At 37.5% G+C, this 19,649-nt stretch overlaps 2 protein-coding genes and 1 non-coding gene across 8 annotated transcripts in view; 1 reads left to right on the top strand and 2 right to left on the bottom strand.

The window, feature by feature from the left end:
* Positions 1–9,009, top strand: part of LOC112561043 (inositol-trisphosphate 3-kinase B-like) — a 38,203-nt gene extending 29,194 nt beyond the window's left edge. For all 6 annotated transcript variants that reach the window (XM_025233195.1, XM_025233196.1, XM_025233193.1 and 3 more), the window contains 7 exons: positions 2,189–2,291; positions 2,541–2,681; positions 3,161–3,288; positions 3,485–3,634; positions 4,016–4,117; positions 4,436–4,507; positions 5,058–9,009. In XM_025233195.1, coding sequence (XP_025088980.1) covers positions 2,189–2,291; positions 2,541–2,681; positions 3,161–3,288; positions 3,485–3,634; positions 4,016–4,117; positions 4,436–4,507; positions 5,058–5,270 — 909 coding nt within the window. In that variant the 3' untranslated portion in view covers positions 5,271–9,009. The remainder of the gene's footprint in view (positions 1–2,188; positions 2,292–2,540; positions 2,682–3,160; positions 3,289–3,484; positions 3,635–4,015; positions 4,118–4,435; positions 4,508–5,057) is intronic.
* A 473-nt stretch (positions 9,010–9,482) lies between these two features.
* On the bottom strand, positions 9,483–9,556 carry Trnai-aau. The gene has a single exon. It is a non-coding gene; the product is annotated as a tRNA-Ile (tRNA).
* Positions 9,557–10,966: 1,410 nt separating this feature from the next.
* LOC112562053 (putative E3 ubiquitin-protein ligase UBR7) lies at positions 10,967–19,560 on the bottom strand. Its single transcript, XM_025235032.1, is given in 12 exon segments — positions 10,967–11,561; positions 12,600–12,661; positions 13,065–13,230; positions 13,503–13,532; positions 13,534–13,683; positions 14,423–14,592; positions 15,295–15,394; positions 15,735–15,788; positions 16,052–16,147; positions 17,068–17,128; positions 18,697–18,824; positions 19,282–19,560. Coding segments are annotated over 12 exon segments (1,251 nt in total). The 5' UTR covers positions 19,423–19,560; the 3' UTR covers positions 10,967–11,468.
* Between the last annotated feature and the right edge of the window lie 89 nt (positions 19,561–19,649).

The following is a 19,649-nucleotide window of genomic DNA, read 5'->3' as shown; positions in this document are numbered from 1 at the left end:
TAAAGTCTTTACAAAAAAGATAAAAAGTGACCCATCTATAAGTACGCTTACTGAAGTGCGACAATCACTGCATGCACTCTGTCTCTCTCTGTCTCACTGTCTTGCAACATGCGTACAGTTTACAGACGTGAAATAACGAGGGCCTATATACCTTTGAGGCCAGAGCAAATGATAGAAAGACCGATGTAGTCCGCCATTAGTCACCTCGGGCCGTTAGTACACAATCATATGCGACTGATCAGTATCTGTTGAGATATAGCCTGGGGTGCGGGTGTAGCGAGACAGTTTTTCCACCCAAGAAACTTTTTCCAAGCGAGGAATGCAGAAGCTGGGTTTTCTAGTGTTGCTGAATGATTTAGCAAACATTCTCTTGGTATTTTTTTATCTTAACCAAAAATAAATTTTTAGTTGTATGTGTTTAGCTTTTTCATGTTATTTTTATTTAAATTTGACTTGTAGTTACTTGTAGTTACTCTTTAGCAGACGATCAAACACCCACTCGCGCAGTGATATCAAAAGAAAATAGTCCGCTATCCACATCTCTTTGTAAGCTGTAATAATTTGAACATAAAAGTTTCATGTGTTTCTCAACTGTTAAATTTCATTTTGTAGTATCCTCAGACCATTGGCTGTCGCTGAGAGTTCGGTTCTGTCCTTACAACAAGACGCATACCTCACTTGGAAAAAGTTTCTTGGGTGGAAAAACTGTCTCGCTACACCGGCACAGGGATCTATACCAGACGCCATTTTGTGACGTCAGACCTCTGATTAATCGTTCATTGAATTCCGTCGCACGTGCAAGTGTTTTAAAAAAATGTGAGCGCGCATTACATACTCTTCTCCACTAGCGTTGTCATGTCGCCCCCTTCTGTCGGTTAACATCCATACTTTGCCATCGCTCCTTCAATACAGATTTGTTTCGTTTGAAGACTATGCGAATTGGGAAAGCACCGAGCAAAACCCAGAGGATGTAGATTGTAGAGGGTACTAATTCTGAGTATTCAAAACAAACAGCAATAACAAAAACCCACCAACGGTCAGCATCGGATAAAAACCGGTGTCACATTCAGAAAAAATAATGTACCCTGAGAGGTTGGAAAGCGGTTGGGGTGGGAATATCAGCACCGACTATTTTCGCTGCATCGGTGACTAGCGCGGGTCTCAACCACTGTCTCAACTGAACACCCTAGCTAAAGCTCTCCATTCTCTCTCTCTCTCAAACACATGCGCGTATTTTTACAACCTTAACCCATCTTCCATCACGATGAAGAATCCTTTAATCCCCTGCAGTAAAAACTTACATCCTATCAGCTCAAAGCAAATGAACAGATATCATGTTCGGTAGCAGTCTATTTAACATCGATATTAGGGTCTGGGATTTAGTTGTGATTGTGATAGCTACAGCATACCAAAAATAAAAAAAGCATGACGATTACGCAGCCTAAACACATTTTTTTTTTCTGTTACTCTGACCGAGTTGGATGTTCTCACGAGCGAGTGGGGTTTGCTGTGGGCTGGACGGTTTGTAGCGCGTGATCAGCAGCCTTTGACGTCACAAGACGTATTGCGGTGTCATTTGAGTCGTCGCTGTCGGGGAGAGGACGTAGCGGCGTGTCCGGCTTACTGTCTCATCCCCATGCACGCTCACGGCTGCTTGTTTGGTTGTTAACATGACTGACGCAACACAGGACAAAAGCAGGAGGTGTTGACAACGATGGCCTTCCGGTCGACGTCAGCGCCTACCCCACCAGCATCACTATGACAACGGGAAAAGATTTTACGATGGATGAATAGATAGGACACAAAGCATCTTAGCCTATTTTCTCCTTGAAAGAGGGGGTTAGAGGGGGACCATAATCTGCCAACATGGGACAAAAGCTGCTTCCTTTCTTGCCACAGGTTGTCTTACACTTGTTTTGTGCTGTATGGGGCGAGGGATTCCATCACCAACTTAGTACAAAGCTCACATAGAAGGGTGGAGGCTTACATGGCGTATTATAATAATAATTGTAATAAGGATTTATATAGTGTCTTTCCAAAGATTTACTCAGAGTGCTTTACATCAGTAATATATGGACTAAATCATCAACAACCATGCACCCGCATAACAGACATGCTCACTTCTAAAACACACTAATAATAGCGATTTGATAAGAAAATAATAACATTTAACTTTGTATGTTTACAGCAAAGTTCCTGGAAGAAGATTCGAAGCATCATCAGATGGTCTCCCTTCATTCAAGTTTTCAAGAAGCATCGCTACCCATGGATTCAACTGGCTGGTCACCAAGGTAAGCAATTTACTGATGTTCATTTAAGTGTTTCGATTCTTCCATAGAAGAGGGTTATAACAATCCTATTTTTTAGGAAGTCCATAATGGGTACTTCAGAGGGTTTAGTCCCTGGCTGAATGGCTAAAGTTTGATTTATTCCCCTGCAGTCATGACTGTGGACCACTAACCCTTGTAAACCCAATGATTTACAAGTACCTTTATAGTAAATGTAATTGCCACAAGTATCATTTGTGGTCTTATTTGCAGGCAATTTCCAAGCAGGTGAAGCTGGATCTGTCTTGAAGAAACTGGATAACAGAGAATATACATGTTTCCAGCAGCTTATGAATGACCGATTACAGCCTTTTGTGCCAGAGTTCCGAGGAGTTGTGGAAAAGAATGGTGATCGTATCCTAACAGTTTCATAGCAAATCCAAATCTAGGACTGGAAAAAAATGATTTAATAGTAAACTCCAACAAAAAGATGAAAAATTATATTGTCTTGGTTTATGATCATGTGTTTGAACTTTGTCATTTACATCCTTAGACTAGTAAATGCAAGCTCAGTTATTACTAATTAGGTGTCTCAAAGCAATCCCCATTGCCTGTTAATCTGGTCTCGTTCTTCCATACCTTGAGAGCTGTAGAATAGGGCTATAGCTTTGGAGAGAAAGCAGTGGTTTATTTGTTATATTTGTTTGCACCAAAATGACTCCACTTCCATGTCCTTTGCCTCTAATTAACTTCCTGAATTTTCTGATTAATACAGCGGGTTAACCCCAGATAGTTATGTAGTTAATACAGCCAGCCAACAAGTAACAGCTGCATTTCTCTTCTGCGTTTATGGATACCTAAATAATTATTTAGATTCCTTGACAGATACATAGGGTATGTCCAACTCCAGGATCTCCTGTGTGAGTTCTCATCACCATGTGTAATGGATATTAAAATGGGAGTGCGTACCTATTTGGAAGAAGAACTGGAAAAAGCTCGCAAAAAGCCATCACTGCGAAAAGTAAGGACATTTATCTTTACATTAACCAGCATCTTTCGCATAAACTTTCTTTGATTTTTTAAGTTTACAAAAATTGCATTGCTAATTCAGAGCAGCACTCATATTTTTTTGTAACAATAATTGTGCTTTAATGTGTAGTTAGCTTGATGATGGTAAATGTTGTTAGAGTAATATCATATAAATGTTCTGACAACAGGACATGTACCAGAAAATGGTGGAAATTGACCAGAATGCACCGACAGTTGAGGAAAATGGTCAAAGAGCTGTCACCAAACCTCGTTACATGCAGTGGCGGGATGAGATGAGCTCCTCTGTTGATCTTGGTTTCCGCATTGAAGGCATTAAAGTAAGGAGTGTTTTGTTTTTAATTTTCCAGTAACTGTTTCATCTGCATTTTTCAGTAACTATACTAAAGAGCTATTCATCTTTTAACAATTACTCATTTGGTATTTTCATTCTTGGATTTTAGATTTTAGATTTTAAAAAAAAGGCAAGTATAATGGTTTTTTCCTGCAGTACAATATTTAGATTTTGTTGTATGGTATGATATTGTATGATTAATTTGCAATAGTATTAATAGTAATTTTCATAAACAATAATCATTATTAGAATGCCCCCACATATTAAAAACAAGCATGTGTTAACTTGGATCACAACCCAAATTGTTAGTCACAAATGGGTGAATGCTTATTACAGAAGAATGATGACATGTCTGAATGTTTTACAGAAGAGTGACGGTGCCTCCAGCAAAGATTTCAAGAAGACAAAGACAAGGGAAAACGTGAAAGAAGCCCTGAAATCGTTTGTCGGCAGCAATGACAAGATTTTGGTATGTACAACCAGCTGTCTCGGTGAAACTAGCGTGGAAAACATTTTAATCTGTTAATCAGTTAAGCTTATTGACTGATTTTCATTGATGGTCAACTAATTTTAAAGCAAAATTTGTCTTTGCTAAGTCTACATATTGCTGTCTTGATTGTAGCTTAGTGTTTGCATCCGAATTTCTGTTATGAGTTACATCTGTTTTAAGATAATGTTGTCCACACATACACTGAACTTAAACTAAATGACAAGCCTCCGTACATTTTAATATTGGGTTGTGGACTGAGGAAACAAAATGTCAGAAATAAGTTATATTCTTTTGCAGGTAAAGTACATGCAGAGGTTACGTGACATATGTGCTACTCAAGAATCATCAAAGTTTTTCCAATCCCATGAGGTATACTGCTTAAAAATAAAGTCTCTTCTAGCCAACTTGTGTGATTTAGTGTAGTTGCATCCTTTCTGCTTTGGTCAGAGCTCCTCATGCATTTTGACATTTTTTTTTCATTCGCTCACCCCATGAGGGGTATTTAGAAATTTTAACTATACACATTAAAGAGTGCACATATGTTGTCTTTTAGTTTAGTTAATGTGCTTCTTTTAGTCTCCTCTCTCTTTTCCCAACTTGGCAGCAGCTGTCTGATTCTTGCCATTTTGGTAAGGGAGATAATGAGAAACAACATGACATTTGCATGTGCAAATTTATTAATGCTTAGCCATATTATTGTCTAAAAATGTGTAGACGCTAAAGTACCTTTTTAAACTGGTAAATTACTAAAGAATTATGTTATCTTTAAGTTTCACTTTAGTCACTCTTATCAAAATGAAAATGGCTCTGTGACAGACTTAACCAACTCAAACCATGCAATGTGCTGGCTGACCACAAACCATGCAATGTGTTATAGCTGTATAGCTGACTGACTACAAACCATATATGTTTGTTGCAGGTCATTGGAAGCTCATTACTGTTTGTGCATGATGCACAGGAAAATGTGTGTGTATGGATGATTGACTTTGGAAAGACAGAACCTCTTCCAGAAGGAGTTGTTATTGACCATCGTGCACCATGGGTGGAGGGCAACCATGAGGATGGGTACTTGTTTGGCTTGGACAATATCATATGCATTCTTCAGGAGCTCCATGATGGCTCTTCTGTTTGACTTTATGACCGTCATTTGTCATCCCATTGCCCCTGATCTCTTCATTGGTTAATTCAGCTCCACAGACGCTGAACATCAGACAGCCAGCCATTGTTGTATTAATGATGTATGCTCAGAGCTTGAGACAGATATTTTCTGTAGAGGGATATATTTCTGGTGACATGATATTAACTACAATTTGTAGACTGCCTAGCCCCTGACTGGGGAAAGAACACATGTATGTGCAGTTGGAAGCTGTCGTGGTGTTATCTGCATTACTTAACAGTGCCAGTGAGAAAGGGCATCACTGGTCTTGACATTTGTAGAGAAGCACTGAGGCAAAGATGCTGGCTTCTCGCCTTGTGATAGATGTTGTGTACTGTCGTCATTTTCCACACTTCACCACTTTCAGAATTTAAATCTTGTTCATGTTAAGCAAAGCCATGGAAGCACCAAAACTTTCTTATCTTCCATTAATCATCTGTGGGAGGAATGAAAAATAAAAATTTATAAATTAGGGAATAACTCTTCAGCTTTCTCTCAAAACTTTTGTGCATCAAAAACCTACAGCAGTACAATAAATAATAAGGTGTACTTAGATTTGTAATATAATTAAAGTGCTTTGAACACCAAAATGCAAATAGAATTTAAAGGCTAACCCAAGAATAAAATGTGATACCTTATTCTCCAAATCTGGGATTGTAAGAGGTTGGGATCTTATTTCCCACAATGCCAAAAAAACCCAGCCTTGCAAAGTGGTGACGCCTTTTTCAACGTATGCTCAAAGCTCATGGATTGACCGCAGCCTTCAGTGACATTAGACTCTGATTGGTCTTTAAATAATAGGTATTAATCATTCTGTCAGATTTTGAATTATGAAAGGATTGCTTTTACAGTCACGTCCTAAGCACAACATGACTGCCATGGACTGAGGTACTCTTGCAAAGGACAGCAAGCTGACTCTAATTTGTGACATATCTATAGTTTGACAAGAAAACTGTAAAGCAGTGTGAGGGAACTTATCAATCTGACTGGCAAGACCCTGATTTAGAGCATGCAATCTGCTGGAAGGCACAGTTAGTATACAGTTTAGAGTAAGGGTTATTTTTGATCAAGCTTTTCATCACTGTAATAATTTTAATTAGTAGGGTACAATTCTCAGCATTTTAATGAGGCTGTAAATGTACTTTTGAGTGTCTTTGAGCATAAGACATCATCACATGGCAGCCTTCATGAATTATCTCCAGGTTGTGTTTAAGATGTGATTGTAAGTAACCGTTTTGCAATCCAACATTTTGAGTGAAAATAATTTAAACCCAACTTGTGTTTCGGCTTCATTTTCCTTTTTTAACCTTTGGCAGATCTACAATTTGTTAAAAAGTCTAACAGCAGGAGAGCTCTTACCTTTACTTTTTTTTTTTATAATTTCACAAAAAGCGTCCACCACAAAGCAGATCTCTATTCTGAATCTGAAACACAAAACCTATTTCTTGTAACCCCAGACTCATGTATTACCTTAAACCAGTTAGCATTTCTTTTAACTTTTTTATTTATTTGAAGCTATTAATAAGCTTCAAACAGTTGTAAAAACTTTGCGCTAAATGACAAATGTTTTCACTTATAAATGTGGAAGCAGTAAGACTATGCATACAGAAAGTGCTTTTTAGTTGATTAATTGTAAAATCCGAGCAATAAATATATTTTTAATAAGAATAGACAGTCATTTTTAACTGTTATATTTAATCATTCTAATTTTTGTTTTTCAATACAGAAAAATAAGAAACCAATAAAACTTAATGGTTATCCTCCACCTTTAACCCCCTTTAAAAATGCCCTAAGCATAACTCATTTAAGACAGGTTACAAATGTAACCTTTCCAATAAAACAGCAAAATGGTGGTTAGAATGGGCAGTTGATTATTATTATCATATTGCTGAAATTAGAATCTTTCACAATTTATCTGAATTTGTACTTAACCAATGCGCTGCACACAAATTGATGTTGACAGTGATAATTGCATTCATCATACAACCTACGAATATGTTAATTTATCAGCACAAAGCACAGACTGCATTGTGTACAAATAAATGTGAATTTAGAACAGTGTTGGCAATTTTGAAATTTAGTTCTAAAAGGCCTTTTTCTATGTTGTGGGAAAGCATGCACAGATAACACTTAAAAAAATTTAAAGCACAGGTTTTAATTGCAGCAGGATGAAGTTCATGACAATCTACTCTCCTTATATACTTGCATGCATACAAATGTGTTTGTGTATAGCCATCTATTGTGTGCAAGAATGTGTAGATTCTACTGATGCTTCAAATTTAAATGGGGCTTTGAAAAGTTCCAATTTATCTGTTGTTTATATATTCGATTTAGCCTGGGAAATCACAGCCATTTTAATGATTAACAGATAAACCATTTTATTAATGTTTATTGGTTGTCTCCCATCCTTTTTAATGAATAAGTTTGACCAATGTATACTTCATTGATTTAAACAATCACATCACTTTAGTCAATGATGAAAGTTTGGACTGCTATAAATTGCAGCCACACAGTACATCTCAGGGCTCGTCAATGTCACTAAATTTTGCTTTCTATGACAGTTGGATTGGCAGTGGTTAGGGCTAGTACTTACATCTGCTGAGAGTTTTTGCTGTCACATCTTCTAATAAATATAACCTTATAATTCTGTCAATAATAATATATCAGTAGTCTTTTGCAAATCTGGCTTTCTGATTCTCGATAAAGATGTTGCAGCTAGTAAATGTAAATTTTACTAGACAGTCATAAAGAAAATTAAACCCTAGAAATTTTACTTTGGAGCCACAACATTCCCCATCACTTACATTAGTCAGGCCAGTATTACATTGACATGGAGGGCAGCAAGGTACCTACACACTTCTGTATGCTCTTCATTTGTTAGCAATGAAGATCATCTTCAGAATATGAAATTTGCTGAATGTTACCTCAAACCATTTTAAAAATTCCTTTTTTTCTGTTTTCAGTAGAGATTGCTTGTGTGCTTTGTTATATACAATTCTTATCTTGTGTTTGGCCGATGTGTCATGCTAAGATTCTGTATCAGTCATTTGCTTGCTTATGCTGTATTTACTCTCTCATAAACACATTTTGACTGTTTTTATATCCAAAGAATGCAAGTTCCATTTTTACCTGATGTGTTAAATGCTGTCTCCTCTCTCTGATTATTGCAGCATGAGTTGTCAGTAAAGCTGTTCCATTCCCAAAGAAGACAAAATAAAACAGCCTCACTTCCTCAGTTCTTGCTTTTTTTTAACCTATGTCCTGGCCATGTTTTTCAGTGCCTATACATCGAAACAAGCAGCCTCATATCTGAAAACCTTTGTTCATGTACAAATCCTGACAATCTTCAAACTTCAGGGAGTAAGTAGGAAAATGGGACTGTTAATGATTCTTTGAAAAGAAGAAAATGCTTACATCCCACCTGATAGTTTAGGGGAAATTGTTTAATTAAATTTTTTCTTGTGAGGCGGAAACACTCTTTATAATTGCATCAGGTTTACTTTTCAGTCAAAACGTTAGTGACAGAACACCACAGAAAGACCCAGATGGCATGTTCTATTGTTGATGCTAAAGGTTGTAAATGCTTGTCTATGACTAGCCACATTACAAACCTTTTATGCTGAGTCAGGTTAACTTATTTCTAATTAAGCTACCCTACAATTCAAATGTTGTGTAAAATATGCACAATACATCAATACAGTACTTATAAATGAAATTTTGTTTTCACAGGTATATGATGGTGAGTGCAAGTGTGTGTGTTTGGTGCATGCACATTATAAGCATTTATCACTTTACTAGCATTATTATTATACAACAGGCAGCAGTGTAATCTATGTAAAAGCTACTGAAGAAGAAAGAAGCACTAATCGTCAAAACTAAAATAAGAACAGAATTTTGGAATGTATATACAAAACAGACAAAATGGTACCCACAAGCTAAATAGGCATTCACCCAATGGGAGGACAGAAATACATCAAAGTAAGAGTAGATGCAAATGATAGAGGTATCCATAAAAAAAAAAATTAGTTTCAGGGAGCATTTCCAGAAAAAAATCTGAAATAAACCCTCAGCGATTTAACAAATCTTAGTAAATTTATCTCTAGTGTGAGATGCAGTCAGATCAATTTTAAAGTCTCCTAACTAATCTCATGCGTTGGACCAGGCGGTAGAAAGGAAAAAAAATGTCCATGGCCCATATGGGGATCGAACCCAGGACCTTCGCGTTATTAGCACGACGCTCTAACCGACTGAGCTAATGGGCCTCACATTGCTCGTGTCTATTTTACTTTATTTATACCTCAAACTTGCTTATACTATCCACGTTTATACCAATTGTATTTGTTACGCTGTTGAATTTGCGCTCACGAGAAATCGAGGACGACAGTTTGGCATTCGCTTTGGACAATGGTACAGCTCTGATTTAGAGTAACAGTTCACGACCATATTACAAAAATTACCTGTAACATATAGGTATCTACTGACGTCACTCAGTATCTTATCGTCTGCTTATAATAAGTTATATAAACCGAAACTAAAATACTCTATTGTCTGGTATATTCAAGGCATGCAGTTAAATTTGCCGCATTGAACTTGGTGGACTGTGATGTAGAGTGTAGACCCTTCTCTGGAAACCAATAGGTGCTATGACATCAGGCTAGTTCTAGCGGGGCATGTACGGAGCCCTCGACCTTCCTCAAAAGTTATAGGGAAATGGCTAAGAGTGGGGGGAGGGATATGAATGTTAAAATCCTGCTCAAAAGATAATGCATGCAATAGATCATTAATCTGGAGGCTAGTTACCGCATTAATCAAAAGTGCGGGGCCTTAGGCAGATTCCTCGTCTGCCTGCCCCTAAGCACGGCCCTGAGTGCTACCGATTGTACGTATACTACTATCAACAGCCCACGAAATGCTAGGGCGTCAAAAGGATAAACAACACCGGTACAACAAAGCGAATGGTGCCATCAGGAGAGGATGAAGGCAGCTAAATAGGAAGAACTGAATCGAAGGCCAATGCCGTATCATAGAGGGAATGGCACAGGCGACAGCTTAAAGACCTAAAGTAAATCTAAACACTAAAAACCCTCACTAAGTCAGGTCAGCACAAGACCTCTCTTCAAAGCCACCAATGGCCACATTCTCACAGAAAACACTGCTGTGCCCAACCGATGGACTGAATATTACACTGACCTGTACAACTGATACGGGCGCTAACATTGCTCAGTGAATCTGCAGACCTACCTGTCTTAAGGGAAGACGTCGAAAGATGTATGTGGTTTAATAGGAGATCCCAGCTGAACTGCTCAAACAAAGAGAGGATGAAAGAACAATTAAAGGCCTTCATTGCTGTGCCAAAGTCTGGAAATGCAAAGAATGGCCTAGAGAATTGAGTCATTAGTCAAGCCCCCCTCCCCCTCTCCCAAAAAGAGCAAGCAGCCGTGTCAGAACTACAATAAAACTTTTATATGTCAATTGTTCTTCTGTCACAACAGACCTGAAAATAAGTAGCATCCCTCCCTAGCAAAGTATCTAACAAATACACATAACAAGGGCACACACTGATGTCACCCTCCTGCCTCTCCAGTCTCTCACAAACAGACATCAAAGTAAAACATGCCAGTAGCTAGTTCATAGCATGCCACATCTTATCAAATAATGCAGACAGGCTAACATTCCTTTGTAAAATAGTTTATTGAATTTATGCAAATAAAACCTGCCAACAAAGGTGTGTTTGTAAAGATACATTTAAAACCCACATTCAAGCTACTCTATAAGAAACACAATATTACCCAGTTACCTCTATCCTTATTAATATCTAAGTGCAAGACTGATCAAATATCTGAACACTTTCTGGTTCTTAAAATAATAAACTATTTAAATAATTCACCCAGACAGGCATTAAAGAACACCTTGTTCAATAATGTCCTAACATCCTCATGGCTGCAATTACTTTGTAATAAAATTGTTCAGTTTTCTTTTCTCTTCAGTAAATTTTTTTCAAAATAAAAATATTTACCAAAAAACCCCAAAAAACTTAAGGCATTTTTATTTTAGCATCCTGCTAGTGGAACAAAATCAAGCAGTTATGTTTCACTTCAAAACATAATTTTCCCAAAAGTTAAAAAGTTTCAGTCTCTGCTGTTTGAGGAATAGCTCCTGCGTTCTGCGTTTGCATCACTTGCAAAAGTACTGTGGCACAAAATTACGTTCACGTCTTTTTGCTTCCATTCGGCTGAAAAACCCACGGATGTCTTCTTCAGCAACAACCTGCCCCAAAAAAAAAAAAAAAACAACAACAAAGAATCAAAAACCATTAATTACAATTCCTTTTGAAAGCATAAAAAAGGCAAAGGTTGGCTACATTTGGAATACTATATTCCTCTGAAAACCTTATGCTGTTAAAAAGTCCCCAACCTGCACGCACTCTTTTTCAGAGATCATTTTCTGTTGCACTTAAACTTGGGCGATTTGATATCTGACTTACTTATGCTGCCTTATAAACACTGCATTAGATCTTTAGAAAGAAAAAAAAAACCAAATATATGGACATTTTGAAAATAAAATTATTATAAAATACTAATCAGATAGCACCCATCAATTCCCACAGAATTTCCAAAATCTAAATGCCAAGTCTGAAGAAAGAATGATTAAAATTACAATAAATGGGAATGTGCTTAGGAAATTAGATTATGCTATCTTTTTATATGTACATGCAAAAATAAAAGCTGATGTGGGAATATATTTTGTTGTCTTCTGCATGAATGGTGTCTTTTTGCCAGTTCTTATGTATTTAAAGCAATATACTCTCTGAATAAAACTAATGAGTGCATAAGAAACTTTACAACAAATTCACCTACACTAATAATAAAAGTCTACAGTGCATTTAGCAATAGGCTTTACACAAACAAAAACATGTAATAGCACGTAACATAGACAAAAACTAAACATACCAGCAAGTATGGATACTGACACATGAACAACCATAAAAATACAAGGCAGAAACAAGAATTATACACACAAATTATGTCACAACAATATGAATATAACATTATATGCACTTTAATGTTTGGCATCACGGGGAGCCAGAAAAAGGCGAGTTGTCAACTCAGTGGTATTGTATTGATGCAAAGGTTTCACTGACAAAAGGATCCACATGTCAGGTTTTACTGTACTTTAAAGATAAAACAGTTTGATGAACTTCAACTGTGCACTAAAAATTTAAGGTGTAGTAAAAGCATAGTTCTCTGTTTATTCTGTTTCAGACATGCAGGATTAAAATAATTAATGAATAATAATATAACCCACCCTGCCACTAGATGCAAATCCTTTCAGAAACTCCTGCAGCTCTGTTTTCAGATCCATGAAACCTGTTGAGAATAGATGTGTGGATGTATTCTTAATAAAAATAATACTAAGGGCTCTTACATAGCAATTTCCTCACTGCACTCACTTAGTGTTTTACTAATGAGAGCAACACAAAGATATAAAAATTGGGAAATGAGGATGTGATCATCTTGTGGACTGAAAGGTCAATGGATGTTCAGATTTGTCTATTAAGCCTTGTGTTGCACTGACATGGTTCAAGATTTCAGATCCATGAAAGCAGTATCACCTGGGGATAAGATTACCAGTGTGTATAAATTAAGCAGACTGTGTACTCCACGATACAGGATCATTTCAACATACAGAAGGGAAAATGAAAACAACTGTAGTAAATATTCTGTTCCATGGGAAATGCTAACAGCCACCACAACCTAATCACTGGCTCACCTTGTAACAACTCAACCTGCTGAACACGATTCATCTGGGACAGTGCTCTTCTCTCCAGATCTATTTCTGACATACAAGGTGTCTTCATTTTTCCTCGTTCCTCATAAGCTTGTACTGTGTCTTTGGGATCTAACAGGAAGCTTACACCTTCTTCTTCATATAGTTTCTGATAGCACACAAATAAGAAACTTCCACTGAACTCACTTACAATATACAAAAACTATGTAAGCCACCTAAAATGGCTATAATAAATAATAAAAAAAAGCTAAGCATCTGTTCACAGCAAATAAACTAACAGTAATAATGACAGATTTCTGTAGCAATTTTCCCACATTACAGTAAGCTCAAAGTGCTTTAAACAAAAACAGAGGAAGGTAGTTATCCAACATGGATTTACACAAAAAATTTATAACAGAGGTAAAAGACCTAACTTTACACCTTGCATTCTGCACATCTGCACAGCTTTGTCCTCCAGTGTCCGTTCCCAAAATGTACCACAGTGTTTTGGAGAGAGCAGATGTTGCTGAAGATCTTTCAGAATACACTCACTCTCCCCATCAATCTCTTTTTTAAGTTCCGATTCCCTCTGTGTTTCTCGCTTTAATCGTTTGGACATCGGCTGATTCAACAGAAATTGAAAAACCAAAAGGTTATTCAAAGAGAAGTATAATCTCTTCTGCGTACATCTGCAGTTAAAACATGTTTTCTCCTATGGTCTCTTCGTTTTGCAAAATTTATTTTCTGATGCTCTTATCCTAACTCCTACAGAATTCATGAACACCTGCAAACCAGTGTTCACTACACATTAAATATAGGGATTTTCAGATCTCCAGCTCCAATTTTTTTTTTTGTTTCCAGATCCACGGTGCCAAGTTGTCGATGTTTCCAGACCCCATAGTTCTTTAGTAAAAGCAGACCAACTCACACACAGCAGTTCCACTTTTAGTCAAAATAGCTACACCAATAGATAGCTTTGCATGTATTCATGCACTATATTTTTGCCACCCTTTATTTTGACAAAGGATTACGATGACCAACAGTCACATGCACTCTTTGTGTATTTATTTGCTGCGTGCATAATAGCTATTATAAAGTATTCTGGCCATCTCACAAGTACAACAGGACAATGTTAAATCACAATAATAAGTCACTAGATCTTTCCATAACTAATCTTACCAATTCTAGCAAGTAAAGCTAAATCACAATGAATCAGTCACTAGATCTTTCCACAAATTCGCAAGTCAAACTAAACTGAAATAAAGAGTTACTAAATCTTCCAATTCTAAGCTATGGAAATTTAATTAGAAATCAATGCACAAAAACCCTAAAAGCAATAAATAACAATAAATAAAACATACCTCGCTTTCCTCTATCTTTGTTTCCTCTTCAGAAGACACACAAGTGTTCTCAAAAATGTTGGCAGTTACATCATTTGACATGGTTGAGCTTGTTTCACTGGAAATTTGCTCTCTTCTCTCTAACCCTACCTCTACTTTGATGTCTGCTTCTTCTTTTTTCAACTCAGTTACTGTGAAGTGAAAATAGACAAAAATAAGTGCTGTTTGAAATGAAAAGCCGTCACAAAGCACAATCACATGTGTTGGTTGCAACAAAGTTCTGACATGATTGGGGGGCAGGAATTTGAGTTTTACGCAAAGCCAGCCACTAAAATTAAACCTAAACTTCCTACTTCACTTGCCGGTCCCTTTAACCACTTGATATGGGAAATCTTTCCTTTTTTTTTTTTATTTTTAATTTTTGCATTGACACCAAACTTCAACATGTCAACCCTTCATTCGCACAAATCCCAGTTGTCTCAGAATTCATTTATATGCCATGCAGTGGTCAAGCCTCTGGCTTTTTCAAGAACTCATAATTATCATTTTTTCCCCTGAATATTTCTATGATATCTAAAGGACCATGTTGGTGATGCTCTTGAGGCATGAAAAGTTTACAGCCAGTAAAATAGGTCTGCTTGATGTCATCTCTCAAAGCCACCCAAAGCTTGCTTTATCAATGCTGTCCCCACTCCCCACCCCCATCTTATCCACCTCAGGTTAATTATTTTTTGCAAGGTAATGTAAAGTAGTATAGCTAACAGCCAGGAAGAGAATATTTTTCCAAGTCACAACTACATATGACCACTATGGACACAATTCCACTGCAATCAGTAGGCCACCCAAGTTTTTCTGCACGCACTATGACAATAGTTTGCAGGTAAATGACTTACTAGGACTGTCAACTTGGTAAGCCCACAAAAAACTATGTTTGTCCATGCAACATGTGCAGATCATTTCATGGAAATCTTCAGGCACTGTTGCATTCAGGTGCTGCAGAAGCAGAATAGGGAAATGCATACATGAATCAGCCATATTTAACGATCATGGTTCTAACTCATCTTACTTTTGCATTCTTTCTCTTTTAATCTTGTCACCATTCAGTATTTTTTTAACAGAGATACTGAGCTCATCTTCTTTCTGGCCTACCACTATGCACTGTTAATAAACTTTAACAAGACTAATATATTCTACAGGTGAAAAGTAGCTGTGTTCATTTTGTTCTCAGTGACTTACTGAACACAAATCTGTCAATTATCTTAAATACTTGTGAAGATCCAGCCCCACAATCTCAAGACTGTTAGTAACCACTACTTCTTCCAGCAAAACATACCCTGCCATGGAACCAGTCTTCGCATATGACACACTGGATCATTTCATCTTCTATCTGTAAACAGATGCCTTCAACTGTAATTCATATTTAATAATCTATCATGTCCATGTTTTACTGGAAATCTCTACATGTTTTATTTTCTCCATTGCTTAGTCCATAAGTATTTACAACAGATATTGGGGTTGGTGGCCTTTGCAAAAAAAACTTGAAAATAGTGTTGTTTTTTGAATGTACCACCAAATATGAGATGTACTCTGGTTACTATGTTGCCTTAATCTTGATCTATTGTCACATCAACACCAACAGATGACAACCACCTCATCTTCAGGGTCTGGATATGGTCGAGCGCAAGTGCAATACACACCACGGAAATTCTGGCTGTATTTGTTCTGTATGTTGACAGGATCTTTAGCCTGTGAAAAGATGATTTTTCTTCTTGATTTCATTGTAAATCTTAACAAATTAGTCATCAAAATTCAAAATCTATATTTAGCTTTAATGGCAGCCTTACATGATGTTTACTTTCTGCAAGTTCTACTAAATCCAGTCACAAGTCACTTTTAAAATTTTATGTGGTAAAATCTGATACAGTGCTGGGACTGCAATGCAACACAAGCGTATCATTAATGCTTCAGTAAAGCAATCAAAGATGGAGGTACAGATGAAGATGTAAGAAGCCGAATAAACAAAGCCAGGCTTGCATTCCACACCTTATGACTTATCTGGAACTCCAAGGCTTTATCTTTACACACCAAGATCTGCATCTTTAACACAAATGTAAAGTCCTTCTGTATGGATCTGAGACATGGCGTGTGACAAATGCCATCACCAATAAGATACAGACATTCGCCAACAGATGTCTGCACTACATCCTCAACATCAGATGACCAGAGAAGATCTCCAATACAGACCTGTGGGAGACAGCCAACCAAAAACCTGCCAGCCAAGACATCAAGAAGAGGAGGTGGGGCTGGATTGGTCAAACCTTGCGAAAGCCAGCCGACAATTTAACAAGACAAGCTTTGGGCTGGAACCCACAAGGGAGGCGCAGGGTTGGGAGACCCAGACAGACATGGAGGAGATTAGTCTACAGAGAGGCGGAGACAGCTGGCATGACTTGGTCCCAACTGAAAAGGGACGCATAGAACCAGGTCCGATGGTGGAGTGTGGTTGTGGCCCTACGCTCCACTGGGGGTGATTAGGAAGAACAAGAAGAAGAAGAAGAAGAAAGCAATCAAATAAACATAAAATGATAATGATGAAATGGTAATAATCAAGAGACAGTGAGACAAAACACATTATTCTCTGTTGGAGACTTGCAAATGGTTCTCACCTTTTCAAGTTTGCACAAAGACTCTGGAAACTTGCTATTTCCACAGTCACAGCGGAAGAAACTGTAGGATTAACCAAAAACATTGCAGCATTGAGATACTCTGAAAATTTTTTCAAAGAAATAGTAATACTGATGCTTACTCAACAAAAGCATATTTACAGAAGCAATTTTAAAAGCAAACATTTACTGGAATGCATTTCATTTTTTTAAATAAATGTCTACTATTGTATTCTGGCTGCATGTTTCATGTATGTCCATTTTTCAAACTATATTTTATATACATTTGGAATCGAAAAATGCTGCTCACAGGTCTGGTGATGATATCATCTTCTGGCAAGCCAAATACAACTTGCAGAAAGCCACTAGAGACAAATGGGATTTCCAGCGTAAACTCGAGTCTCAGTTTCAGTCTGGCAACTCTCATGCTATGTGGCACAGCCTGCACACCATCACCAACTATGCAAAGATACTACCATCTAGGACTGGAGATGCCACCCTCCCTGACAGGCTGAATGAGTTTTATGGTCGATTTGACCGGGGCAATACCACACCAGTGATAGCCACTGCCCCTTCATTCCCACTGCCAGGCCCCTTTTTTATATGTGAACACAAGGTGCATACCATAAGGTTGTGTCCTCTCTGTTCTGTTCTGCCTTTTCACCAACGATCGTGTCTCAGCTCACATATCAATACAGATCGTGAAGTTTGACAATGACACCAAGGTGGTAAGTCTTAAAGTGAATAACAATGAGTCTGTGTACCACCAAGAATTGGATCACCTCATGGCTTGGTGTAGCGATAATGGTCTGCAGCTCAATGTACCTAAAACCAAAGAGCTGATAGTTGATTTCCACAGGAACAGAGGACTTGTTGAGTCTCTAGCTCTCACCAGCTAGGCTACTGAGCAGGTCAGCCACTTCAGATTTCTGGGTTCCATCATCTCCAATGATCTGAGCTGGGAAGTCGTGGTTTTCACTATCAAGAAGCAAAGTCTACTTTCTCCACCAGAAAATAGAAATTTGGTATAAAAAGGGACATTCTGATCCAGTTTTATTGGGCAGTGATTGAGAGTGTACTGACATTCTCTGTCACCGTCTGGTACAGCAGTACCACCCAAAAACAGAATGTCCTACTCGACTGGGTGGTGTATGCAGCTAGCCAATGTATTGGCAGTGACCTACTTCCTGTGGGCGAAATCTATGCCCATCATAGTCTGTGCAGGGCATGCAAGATTATGGTGGATGATTCTCACCTGACCAATGACCTGTTGTCTCATACCCTCTGAGGTCAGACTCATCCAGCCCAGAACTTTCCTGTTGAGATATAGTTATTTTGTGGAAGCAATAGTCTTCCTTAACTCTGGTGTAGCTCATGCCAAGGACCAATACTAGTTGATTGTGACCTTTTGCAATCTGTGAGATAGTGCCTGTGTCTGTGATGGAAAGGGAGTGAAGAACAGACACCAAATGAGGAAGAGGGGTAGTGTGCATGTATGTGTATGTGTATGTGTATAGGATAGACCTGATTTTTTGTTTTGTTTTGTTTTGTCTTCTCTTCCATCGAGTCATATTCCGAGTGCAGTATCACTTGACCAATCAAATTATTATTATTATACAGCTGGCTGCTTACCGCTTAGTATACAACTCATACAGCTCATGTCCCTCATGACACTGGTAACTGCAAGCTAGACATATGCCTGCTGGTTCTGTTGAGGAACAGGTTGCACAGGCATAGAGAGCCTGTCTCTGAATGTATCCCTGTAGTAATTTGTGTTAAAAAGAATATCCCACATATTATACCATAAAAATAACAATAGTATAATCTACTTAATTCAGAGTCTAACAAAATCTCCTTAAAATGTGTTGATTAAAAAATCTTCAAAGTAATGTTGATGAAAAAAATTATAAAGCTGATTATAATAAATTACATACAATCAATAAATGATATCACCGCCAATATACTTAACAAAAGTTATGTCTCATGTTTATAAATATAGTGTCCACTGTTTTGAAAATAAGGTGTAGAATAACCTGCCGTTATTAATGAAATAACATATAAATTTAATGAAAAGATTCTCCTTGTGCTAGTTAGATGTAGCGCACTGTTAAGCATACACGGATTGAGTTATGAGAGGATAAACCAAAGGCAAAGTGGCCTAGGCCCGTTATGTATAAACGTACGTGGTATTATCATAAAAACATGTATTTTACAAACCTTTGCGTAAGTGCAGTTACTTTCATCACTGTCACCTAAAACAGCTGACGCATCTGCTTGAAGACGTGCTTGTTCGTTAAGTACGTCAACCAACGACAGACTGTCGTCATCATCAACAATGTTGGGATTTTCCGCCGACATTTCCCTTCGTTAACACAGTCCGTGAATCTTTACCGCCGTTCAGAGAAGGGGAGAATGAACCACTGTTTTTATGTAAATAAACACTCAGTACGGTATCTTAAATCTATTATATTTGTGCACTTCATATTTAACTTTTACTTTAAAAAATAATTATATTAAGCTGAAAACAATATTTCTTTTAGCATTGCACTAAAAACTAGAAAAAATAGTCTATTGTCAAGTTAAAA

Source organism: Pomacea canaliculata, linkage group LG4 (genome assembly GCF_003073045.1).
Source record: "Pomacea canaliculata isolate SZHN2017 linkage group LG4, ASM307304v1, whole genome shotgun sequence".
In the NCBI taxonomy this organism is placed as follows: domain Eukaryota; kingdom Metazoa; phylum Mollusca; class Gastropoda; order Architaenioglossa; family Ampullariidae; genus Pomacea; species Pomacea canaliculata.
Note: the sequence above shows the minus strand (reverse complement) of the source record. Positions and strands in the feature narration are given on the sequence as shown.